An 11,751-nucleotide genomic window follows, 5' to 3' on the forward strand; every position below is an offset into this window, starting at 1 on the left:
TATTGTTTTGAATTACACAAAATAAGGAAATCGCTACATGAGAAATCGAGTGAATATCCATTGTTGTAAAAATTTGAATTTCAAACGATCCTAAAAATTTAATTTGACTTCCTTATAGATATTTTTTGTTTGATAAAGGTAGACAATCTTATAAGGAATCTTGTATTACATTTTCATATCTTAGATTTAAAAAGAAAAATTTTTATGAATTTCTAACTCGAAATAATTTGCAAATTTTCGTGATTTTTCCATATTTTGTCATTTTTTGAACTTTAAATGTTTATAAAAAAAAACTGTGACTAACGATTTTTAATATTTTTCATCTGCCTTTGAAACAATATATTAGGAGCCTTCTATTAAATTTTCAAGCTTTTTTATCCAACAAATAAAATTTTATTGATATTTTTAGAAAAAAAACTAAAAAAAAATGGAAAATGAAAATGTCCGTAAAGAGCTCAAAATAAATCAAAATATTTTGAAAATGTTATGGTGTATAGAAAATGCTAAGATAAACATTCAGTCAAAATTTCATATATCTACGGTCATTTGTTTTAAAGTTACACCAAAAACCAAAATCGATTTTCTCGAAAACAGATTTTGCGTAAAAATTCCCGTTTTTCCTTAATTTTTCTTTTGTTTTTCACGGCGCGTTTGAAAACTATTGGAAAAAATTTACTTTTGACCCCCCAAAGTACCAACTAGATTCACTTTCCTATCAGAAAAGGTACTGTTGAAGAAAATCCAAGCACTTTTACTGTCCTAAAACGTGATGACAGACACAAAAAAAAATAAAAAAATAAAAAAAAAAATAAAAAAAAAAATAAAAAAAAAAATAAAAAAAAAAACACACATCATTGTAAAATCAATACATTCATCGTTCCACTCAGAATCTAAAATATATCATTAGTAGCTATAATATTATTGTGGCTAGCTTTAGTTTAAATGGCTGAAGTATCGAACTCTAAACCCTATAGTAGGTAAGTATCTGGAGTTGGTTGCTTAATTTTTTAGGATAGTTTTTTGACAATATTTTTTATAAAATAAATTTTAAGTGGGTTTTGGCACGATTTCGTTAATTACTCTGGAATGACAAAATGTTAGAAATATAAGAATACAATTACAAATTTTGGTTGTGATATTTATACTTTTTATATTCCAGAAAGTTGTATCTTACTTTGTAGACAATATGGTGGTAAATATCCTTGTGAACATCCATGATAACAGATGCCAGTATATTGGTCACATTTATTGTTATGACAATTTGATGAACATGTTTGCTTACAATCCGCACCATATGTACCGGGCTTACAATCTTTATGGAAAAATGTACGTTAACATATTACCTATATTTTCTTTATTTTACTTTATTCATTTATTGAAAAAAATTGTGTAAAAATAATATTCTTCAAAGTGTTTAAACCTTTGTTACACAATGGACCAGTGAGGCCTACTGGACATGTACAGCCATAATATTTCGTGCACATCAACAATCCGCGACACATTTCATTGGCATGCATTGAACAAGCACCATTACAATCAGCTCCATAAAAATTTGATCCACATCCTGGAACATATTTTATTTCTTAATAATTTTTATATTCATGCGTATGATCAAAAGGTTAAGCAATAAGCAGATTGAATCAATAGGTTACTAACAGCATATTTTATACGTGTATAAGAATATTATTATAAAGTTAATAATTTGTAATTTATAACATCTAAAAATATTGGTATGTATTAAAGTTTCAAAGACCTGATATTATTTATAACGATGAATTTTAATTACCTATTTCACAAAATTGTCCTTTAAATCCAGGAGGACAAACGCATTTTTGTCTTGTTGATTGCACGAAACCTCCATTTAAACAATATTTAGTTGAGGATTGTATTTTGTTACAGACAGTCGTATCGTCTATATTTATTATTTAAATACAATTTGAATAATGTAATGGAAAAATATATTTACAAAGTAAAACTAAATGTATAATAGGTACATGATACATTTTTAAGGACATTACATTTAAATATTATAGTATAGGTACCAGCTAGAATAGTTTAAAACTAAATAATTGTCCTTATTAAATGTTTAAAAAAAAAAACGAAAGAATTTAGTTGGAAGCTCTTTTTTTTGTATGCATACCGTTTCCGAATATATTGAAAGGCTTTGGACCTTCAAACCAATGACCAATGTCATTTATAGAAACAACTCTTACTTCTTCTTCATCTAGGAAAAAATTCAAAAATTATGGTATTATGCCATGAAATTTAATATTCATAATATGGTAAAATATGTTTTAGATTAATATTTAAAAATATAAATTAGTTTAAAATTTACATAATTATTATAATATATAATGTAATTAAAAATTCAAATACCTACCTATTTCATACTAGAAAATATGTATAAAATAAGTACCCTTGTCATTACTTTCAATTGATTCATATATTATGGACAATCTCCTTTTAAAGTGTGTGCCTAGCTTATATCCATCAATTGTTAAAAGATAAATTATTAATTAAAATACGATAAAAAGGAACTTGAATTATCTTATTTGTATAAGAGATATAAATATTATCTTCGATGGTTTTTGTTAGTTTCATTATTTAGCATAACCTGTTCATATGTAAATAATAATACTATATTATCGTCAATAAATACCTTCATCTGAACATTGAGAAATCCGTATGAGTTCAAACCAATTTCCCAAATAACTATTGTAATCGTTATAGTTAAGCGCACTACTATATTTTCTTTTTAAAAGCATTTTATATTTCTGATCTTGAATAAGAGCCATGTCGGTCACTTTTAATGTCATTATGCTATCCTATATGCAAAATAAATTTTCAATTTAACATCGCATATTGTATTATAATATAAAATGCTAGTGGTACCAATAAATCGTGATACTGAAAACTATAGAGGTACAAATATCCGTATATCCTTAATTAGTTAAATTAAAAATTTGCTAAAAAAATTGTTGTTGAAAAAACAAATTATAAATATTTATTTACAAGTATTGATTTAAAATTTCATAATAAATACATAATAATTAATAACCATATTTAAAAAAAAAAAAAAAATAAAAATAGAATATCCACATTTTTGATACTATCGATGAATACTCTATTTTTGGGAACAACATTTTCAAAATGTTCAAAAAACCACATGTACAGATAACTGTGTGGCATTCTCACTCTTGCTAGTTCTACATTTAAAATATTGAACTCACCTTTTTTTCTAATATAGAAGAAGTTATTAACGTATCATTTTCATTGGATATACTCATAATGATTTCCATTTCAGAGTCCCAACTATGATAGTATGTAATTGATAAGCAAGTTTGTTTTTTAGCTGGCTTCCAATGAATTTTTAGAAAAGTCTGATGAATATCATCTCTTGCTGAATATGGATAGAAATGTTTGTCATATTTATATTCTAACGCATCGATGCATTCATTCAACTTGTATTCTGAAACCAAAAACTAAAATATTAAAGCATATTATTGGGTGTTGATGAGAATTAGTTTATAATTTGTTATGTATATTCAGTAATAAAAAAAACATGGGACATTAAACAATATATACTTGGTAGGTGCTATAATATATTTATGAAGATTATTTTCTTTCCTCTGCCCAAAACAGTGCATGTGTCTGTGGTGTATTATTATTACACACGTCCTGAAAACTAGTAAGTCATTACATTTGTACTTATTTTGATATTTTTTTTCTGAATGTAGCTGATATTATATTGTTTTCATTGCCTTATAGGATTATTTATATGTGATCATATTATATTTTAATACTTTAATTTTGGTTGATAGTTAAAATGATATTTCGTTACTTTGACTAATAATTATAAAATTATTTTGGTTACTCACGTTTTAGTTAAATTTACCTGTATTATAACTCGTAGTAGAAGAAACAGAGTCGACAGCACATTTGTCTCCTGTTCAAATTATACAGAATTAATAACTTATTTTTTTAACGAGAAGATATATATAAGTACCTATATAGTATAAATGACTAATGAGTAATGACATTTCTTAATAGAAAATGGCAATATTTTGTTAATTAAAAAAGATCTAAACAGATTAAACATTTTATATATTACCCGTTAATAAAATAGTTGATTGTTTCCAGTAATTTGAATCCAAATAAACTCCCATACGGCTATTATTTGGCATAAATCCATATTTATAAAATTCCGCCAAATTAAATTGCAAAATAGCATCTGACAGAGAATTGTTGTCAATTTGATTTCCAATTAATATAGGTATTCCAATAGCATTTGTTCTGGAATGTATTTCAATTGATTCAATTGAATAGTTACTATTGGACGTCGCATTTGAACCATCTAATAAAATATTATAATAATGTGTTTAATATTATATAATATATTATTATAAATATCTTAAAAATAATGAAGAATATCTTAAACCCATGCTCATACATTTAAAATTGCTTATAGGTAAATAAGATAATTTCCTTCCGGCTTAAAGTAGGGAATAATTCAATAATACCTAAATTAAAGATAGTAAGTACAATAGTATATATATAGTAAGTTACAGTAAATTTGTATGTAACCTCGCTGTATAATCATCAGAAAAAATATTGCTTAGACTGATTTGTCAAAATTCACTATTTGATCATTGCAAATATAATTTATGGTTAGGTATAAGGTCATAAATATTTATTATACTGAAAAAAATATCACGGTAGGATCTCTCTCCCCGGTGATTTCCCAGTTTACCGGCACCCAATCCACTGACTCAAAATTCGATGACTCCCAGTTTGCTAACACGCAATTCTTTAACAGTGAGTATTTACATCGTTTTAATATAATTAATGAAATAAACATAAATAATAAAATTAAAAATTATAAAATAATAATAATAAATATAATGCAATACACTAGGTAATAATATAATATAATATTAATAAAATAAATAATAAATTACATAGTCAATCACCAATTAATATAAGTTATATTTCGTTTTACTTAAATAATACTTGAATAATTACCATTGGTACCTACTATAATTTCTAGCACATTTCACAAAACAATATAAAGTTTAAACCTGGATAAATAATTTAGGAGCTGATTTAAAAGTACCATTTCATAAAAATAATGTCAGCCGTTCAGAAACCCCAGAAGCCTTTAGTACCAAATAAAATCATTCTCACGTTTTACCATCACCTATTGTTTTATAAAGTCTATTAACTCGATTAATCATAGACCAATACTTAATTTCGTTAAACAGACGTTGTATTCGTATGTGTTTTGTCAGACGTTTAACGAAAAATTAATGATCGAATTCTACTGATAATCATAATGCTCCTATATCAAATGAGTACAATTTGATTTAAATTATATTATAGTGTACCTTTGGCTTTGGTAAACATTAGATAAAACAACCGTTTAAACAATATTATTATTTATTTATATAATATTTTATCATTTAAAATGTATATCCGTTGTTTCGAATAAAAACTGTATTTTTTTACCTACCTAACAAACCATTGCTGTCAGTTAAACGTGGATCCGCGAGTCTATAGATTGTAGTAATATCATAATCATCAAGGCAATCTAAAATTAAAATAAACGAACAATATTAATTACCTTATTGTAATCTGTAATATATTTTTAAATTGTATTACCTATGTAATAAATACACATGATATATTTTAGATTTCATATTATGTGTTTTTGTTATTTTATTTGGTGGTGAAAATATTGTACAGCTTGTATTTAAAAATAAAACATAAAAATTTAGTTCATATATAATTTAAAATAAATTTAATAGATTTAATATTTTCAAGTGGTATAGTGCCCCATAGTGGTAATGAGCTTTATTTGCTTACAATAAAATAGGTATAAATATAACATATCATTTTATTTATTAAAAATGTAAAAGCGTTCCTTTTTTAAAAGTCAAAATAATTAATTTATGGAATTTAAACGATATATTTTAATTAATTTAATAGATACGCATTATTATTAAGTTCTACATTTAAATTCATATATATAAAAAAAAACAACAACAATTAAATAAACTAGAAATTTAATTACATATTTGAAAAAATGTATATTTTAATTTGACTTTGTTATAACGTTAAATAATATTTGCTTGTAGGTACTTACTAGCCTTATGAAAATGCTGTGAAATAGTGACACTTGGTTTATGTTCATCATAAGCATTTAAAATTTGTACGCACAACAAGATGTAATATATTGCTGGTAACAAGAACATGCTACTATAATGATTCCGATTAATTCGATTCATTATGTGTGGTTATAAAAATTCATAAAATAATTATATAGTTTTTTAACAATTTAATACAACCTTAAGTTTGTAATCCATAATCAAAATGTGCCAATAAGTTTCTTGACAGGCCTGTCAGTGTTTAGTAGTGTACTGACTATATCTTGGTAGGTACACAATATTATATTATATCACAAACAACTATTTACTTTACTTTTAACAACACCTCGAATAAGTTTATAACATAAAATTGTGTTTGAAATTATTATCGTTTTTATCAATTTAAATTTGTTCCGGACTCTGAACTTTAACTCACAACAGCTTCTAAATCAGTCCACATATTATAGAATACACAGATATTTAAGTGCATAGTATAATAAAAAAATACCTACTATATTTAATTATCACTGGTAGACATTGCTAGTTATCGATTATGTTATGTGAAGTTAGTTCACGGATCATGCACTGAATTATTTTAATAACAATTTTATTTTGATTAATTTAATTATTTTTTATATTATTACACTTTTCCATGGGTTAAAGCACGATTATACAAAAGCGATGTATTAAAAAAAAAATATCACGTTGACGGTGCGATTTTTGGTTGTTGCTATTTGCAAGGGTGTCCGAAAATCCCTACTACTACAGATGTAGTCTAGAGCAAAGTTAACAAGCATATCCACTTCATTCTAGAATATTAATTTGAGATTGTGATATTTCTACTAAATAAAACTATTAAGTATCAATTTTACTGTAAGTCTTGATTTAATTGGTTTACGTATTTTACTGGATGAAAGAGTAACAAATGTAATTAATTTAATGTGCTACTTTAAAACCTATACTTATAGGATATGACGTGGTATGTATATAGTATTATATAACCTGTACGGGCGTGATATTAATTAAATCGAAATTAATAACTTGCAACAGTTAAAACCTTCAATATTGTTGCTTGTGCTTGAAAATGAAAAAGATACCAGGCCACTATAATATATTATAGTGAATACTTTTATGTAGAACAGTTGTTTTTTGAGTGCATTGAGCAGTCTTCATTGTTTTCAAATTTACAATAAATAATAATAAGGTGCGTAAATCGATTTATACCTACAACTCTATTAAATATTTATACTAATTAAATTTAAATCACTCAGTTCTCTACTAAGTAACAGAATAGTTATTCAAAACACATATTGGCTCTGACAAAATAAGTCTTATAAAGGTTATAGTATAATGTTTCACCGTTTTAAACACTTATACGTCTACACGCTACGATATAAATTAGCATGAAACTACAAAACATAATGTATAAATTATAATATGTATAGAAAAGCACTTAATAATATAACATAAAATGCAACATACATACTCGTATAATAGCATGATTGTGTTAGATAAATAATAAAGAAAAATAATGTGAAATATTATGATTTCGACTTGTCGTATTAAATATAAATTACTGTTGATAAAAATAATAAACATTGGTCACGTAAACAATAATTAAGTGCCTACAAGTGTTTTTGCTTGAATTTTGATTGGAAAACTATACCATAGTGACGTAGATACGGATAATATTCCAATTGAATAAGTGGAGCCAGGATTTAGATTTTTGACCTGTAAAATATTAGATTAATTTAATGTAATATTACAATAATATGATTAAAACGACTGACATTTAAAAAAAGAAGATAATTAAGTTCCATATGGTCTTGTTTTATTACGCTTATCCTAGTAAAACATTTGCATCTATTTTATCCGAACATTTTTGACCAAAAAGTCATATTTCAATGCGCTGAATCAATTTTATCAAACACGGAAAACGAATACAGATTGTGTTGTTTGATGGGACCTCGTTTCAAAATATCGATTTAGTTCAGAATTTGACGCTTTAATTCGAGTTATTTTCATGGTTGGTTTAGATACAGTAAAATATAGGATCGTTTACTTGAAGAGTACGCTTTTAATTACACTGCTGTTACACTAGGTAGTGAAACTATAATGGAAATAGCGATTAACAAGGAAACTATGGTAAACGCTAAAAAGGAAATGGGCAGCCAACAGACCATCCATAATGGTGGTCTTCAAAAAACCAAAACAGCTCAAAGTCAAGTGAATTTACCAATCCACTAGAGTAATTGTAATACCTTTCGCTCTTCACTTAGAGTAAAAATTATTTAAAAAAATGTTATGGAATGGCAACGATATGGTTGCATTAATAAAGTGTTAGAAAAATAACCATATATATAATTTTATATTCTGAAAACGGCGATTAATTTATTGGTTTTAAATTACCTACGAGTTCTAAAATTGAGCTACTAAGTGATAGATATCTGAAAAATTAAAATAGATCATCAAGTTAATTTTCCGATCATTGTTTTATTGTTATTGGATGGATTCACTTATTTTATGTAGGTAGTAGGTACAATGGTCTTTTTTTAAATGTAGTATTATTTGATGCCTTTGTAGGATAGCTATGTAGACAAACAAACAAACAGGAAATCAATATGGAAACGCTGGATAAGCCTATTGAATATAACGGAATAACGGAATTAAGCTGTAAAAAAGTTCATTCTGTAATAAAATCTACAAACAACTTGGTAAGATTTTGCAATTTTGGTGGGTGTACCTAATACATTTATGGCGACGAGATACAGTTATAACAAGTGAGATTATATTATTAATTAGAATTTATAATTAGAATCTTAAATATCTAATATAACTATTACAATTTCAAGTTTCAAGCTTTAATGAATTACCGTATAATTATAAGAAGGTAATTCATCATAAATTGGTAATTCTGTTGTTTGAATGCCAGAATTCAAATTCATATCTTTATATGATATTTCTTCTACGTTAATGATGTACATTTTCAATACTCCATTAAATATCCATGGTATATCCCACTGGAGAGTCATAAAAGTATTTCCAATGTCAATAATTTTTAAATTATTTGGAGAGTCTGGCACTAAACAGAACATTTAATAAGTCCTTGATAATAAAATGTTAAAAAAAAAACATAATAGGCAGAACTTAGATTTTTTGAATCTTAAGCTTAACCATTCATCTGACTTACATTCATCGTTTAAGTTGAATGAAATGGACGACCCATGACCACCTTCAGGATAATCGAACGACTTTGGTTTTATCTAATACAAAATACAATTTCATAAATCATATAATTACCAATTGATTTAATTAGCCAATTAGGTAGATAATTAAATATTCTATATCGTCTAACAATACGTACTTTAAACGTGAAGTTGTTTATAGGACTCAAATTATGATAAGTATGGCAATAGTATTCTGGCCAAGCAGAACATTTCGTTGGGGCAATTATAGAAATATTGTTTGCATTTCCAAAAGCGTCTTCATTAATTGAAACTATAAATCCATCTAAATTTGCATCGTTTGAATAATACCAACGAAGCCCTACTAACTGATGTTTAAGACTTTTTTTATAAGCTACTAAGTCATCAACTGGTGCTAAATCTGCGTGTGCATAAAAACAAATATAATATATTGGTATGTAAATAAATAATTAATTATAATAATGAACTCACATCTTGATTTAGTTGTAAAGTTGGTGAACAGATAATGTTCAAGATTATAACCGATGTGTGTTTTTATAAACACTTTTACTTCATAATAATTATTTGATTTCAGCTTATTGGTGTAAAAGTAGTTTTGTTTTGTTTCTATTATTTCTAATGTGTCATCTACCATATCCTTTAAGAAATATATATTTTTAATTTTATAAATTAACGATTAAAAGTTTACTTCCAGAATTTAATTATTTACCTTCAATTCAATATAAAACGTTGATAAGAATCCATTTAACTTTGAACAATTTACGGGATCGATTTTCCACTGAACAAACACCGAGTCATTCGTCACATACATTGGGTATTCAAGGTCAAAAATAGGTTCAGTCTGTGGGACTAATCAGAAACATACAGAAATCACTCATTAAAATATGAATACAAAATACTATTTAGGTTTCGTTAAACTTTACCTGATGCTGGTGTTAATGCGTAAATCTGGGATCCTTGTTGAGTATTTATGTCATCATTAGCAACTGTAACTTGTATACAGTACTGCGAATTAGGTATCGCGGATATTTCATAGTTCGTTCGATTGAAAATTATAATTGATGTCCAATTGTTTTCTAATTTTTCCAAAGAACAACTGAGAATTCGTTGCAGCTGAAATAAATTTGAAAAGTAAGTTTTATAATAAAAAATACAAGCTCATATAGGTAACTATATACAAACTAATATAATATACATATAGTACTATATAGAATATAAATATACTTAAAAAACAATTTCAATTACTTTGAATCTGACAACATACGTAAAAGGTGCATTTACAACTATTGTGTCGTGTTGGTAAGCATTTACTAATTTCCAGGAGATTTTAATTTTATCAGTCGTAGTTGCAATAATATCTTTAATAATGACGTCGTTTTCTATAATTAAAACATAATATTGAATAGATATGTGATAGTTGATAGGTTCAGGCACAAATACAGAAATAATTCTGGTGGCGATTTATAAGTAAACTATAATCTTCAGTTAATTAAATATCATACTGTAATGTCAACAAAATTAATATTTTTTGTAAAATAAATTTGGGTAGTTTCGTGGGAGGTTTTGAACCCCAAAAATCTTCTGTATATGTGCTTGTATATAAGTTTAATTAAAAACAATAAGTTACTTGTTATTTGGGGAGTAAATGAATAAGTAGGCGACGAAATTAATTGTCCTTTATTAGTCTTAGGAGTCAGAGATATACTATAATTGTATCCAGGATAAAGATTTCCTATTGAGAGGCCACTATAATTGGAACTTGATTTTATTTCTTCAATAAAAGTCATTTGATTTTGTGATTGGTTAAACGTTAATGTCAAAACATATTCAATTATATTGCATTCTAATCGTTTAAGATGTATCTGGAAATTCATAATGTTACTTATACATTATAATAAAACTGTACATTTAAACAATGACGTTTTGGTTTGTAATTACAAGCAAATATTAAAAATTAAGTATTTCAATAAATTAAAATTAACAAGAAGTGTACATACTTTATCCCATTGTACGCTGACGCTTTTTATCCCACTGATTAAATGAATGTTGTAATCAGTAATAAAAGGTTCTATAAAAAGTTTAACAATATTAACAAATTAAAACAAATTAAACTTTTAATCGCATAATAAAAATAATAATAAGGTTTTTTATTGTTTAGATTTTATTAAAGGTTTTATATTAATATATAATACGTTTAACTAACCAAAATTTTTTTGTTGTATTATTTTAAAATAAAATTGTCTAATTTAAAATCTATAGATACGTGATCGTTAACGTTATAATTATTATGTACCTATGTTATCTTTACTTAATAAATGCAATATATAATGCTAGATATATTATTTTTGAAATGGACATTTTTGTTATAAATAATAAATATAAATTGATGCGTAACTTTTTGA

The 11,751-nt window shown here is 25.7% G+C and overlaps 2 protein-coding genes and 1 long non-coding RNA gene across 5 annotated transcripts in view; 1 reads left to right on the forward strand and 2 right to left on the reverse strand.

Annotated features, from left to right (window-relative positions):
• Positions 1–1,526, forward strand: part of LOC107883032 — a 12,659-nt gene extending 11,133 nt beyond the window's left edge. Inside the window, exons 2-3 of the long non-coding RNA XR_001679047.2 lie at positions 1,160–1,326; positions 1,412–1,526. This is a non-coding gene — a long non-coding RNA (uncharacterized LOC107883032). The remainder of the gene's footprint in view (positions 1–1,159; positions 1,327–1,411) is intronic.
• LOC100161662 overlaps positions 1–6,620 on the reverse strand; it is an 11,700-nt gene extending 5,080 nt beyond the window's left edge. The window contains exons 1-11 of one of the 3 annotated variants that reach the window (XM_029490625.1): positions 6,345–6,620; positions 6,143–6,255; positions 5,510–5,587; positions 4,112–4,354; positions 3,896–3,946; positions 3,231–3,469; positions 2,660–2,825; positions 2,141–2,224; positions 1,787–1,912; positions 1,421–1,564; positions 1,175–1,312 (exon numbers count right to left, since the gene is read on the reverse strand). In XM_029490625.1, the coding sequence (XP_029346485.1) occupies positions 1,175–1,312; positions 1,421–1,564; positions 1,787–1,912; positions 2,141–2,224; positions 2,660–2,825; positions 3,231–3,469; positions 3,896–3,946; positions 4,112–4,354; positions 5,510–5,587; positions 6,143–6,251 (1,378 nt within the window). In that variant the 5' untranslated portion in view covers positions 6,252–6,255; positions 6,345–6,620. Of the gene's footprint in view, positions 1–1,174; positions 1,313–1,420; positions 1,565–1,786; positions 1,913–2,140; positions 2,225–2,659; positions 2,826–3,230; positions 3,470–3,895; positions 3,947–4,111; positions 4,355–5,509; positions 5,588–6,142 lie in introns of all 3 variants that reach the window. The other 2 variants (XM_016802337.2, XM_016802336.2) reach the window with 2 other exon arrangements.
• A 775-nt stretch (positions 6,621–7,395) lies between these two features.
• Positions 7,396–11,751, reverse strand: part of LOC100570006 — a 5,549-nt gene continuing 1,193 nt past the window's right edge. Inside the window, exons 3-12 of the mRNA XM_029490626.1 lie at positions 11,347–11,417; positions 10,977–11,211; positions 10,595–10,728; positions 10,273–10,462; positions 10,059–10,198; positions 9,821–9,986; positions 9,508–9,749; positions 9,334–9,406; positions 9,017–9,225; positions 7,396–7,874 (exon numbers count right to left, since the gene is read on the reverse strand). Coding sequence (XP_029346486.1) covers positions 7,761–7,874; positions 9,017–9,225; positions 9,334–9,406; positions 9,508–9,749; positions 9,821–9,986; positions 10,059–10,198; positions 10,273–10,462; positions 10,595–10,728; positions 10,977–11,136 — 1,428 coding nt within the window. The 5' untranslated portion in view covers positions 11,137–11,211; positions 11,347–11,417 and the 3' untranslated portion in view covers positions 7,396–7,760. The remainder of the gene's footprint in view (positions 7,875–9,016; positions 9,226–9,333; positions 9,407–9,507; positions 9,750–9,820; positions 9,987–10,058; positions 10,199–10,272; positions 10,463–10,594; positions 10,729–10,976; positions 11,212–11,346; positions 11,418–11,751) is intronic.

The sequence above is a fragment of the Acyrthosiphon pisum genome, chromosome A2 (genome assembly GCF_005508785.2).
Source record: "Acyrthosiphon pisum isolate AL4f chromosome A2, pea_aphid_22Mar2018_4r6ur, whole genome shotgun sequence".
Lineage (NCBI taxonomy): Eukaryota > Metazoa > Arthropoda > Insecta > Hemiptera > Aphididae > Acyrthosiphon > Acyrthosiphon pisum.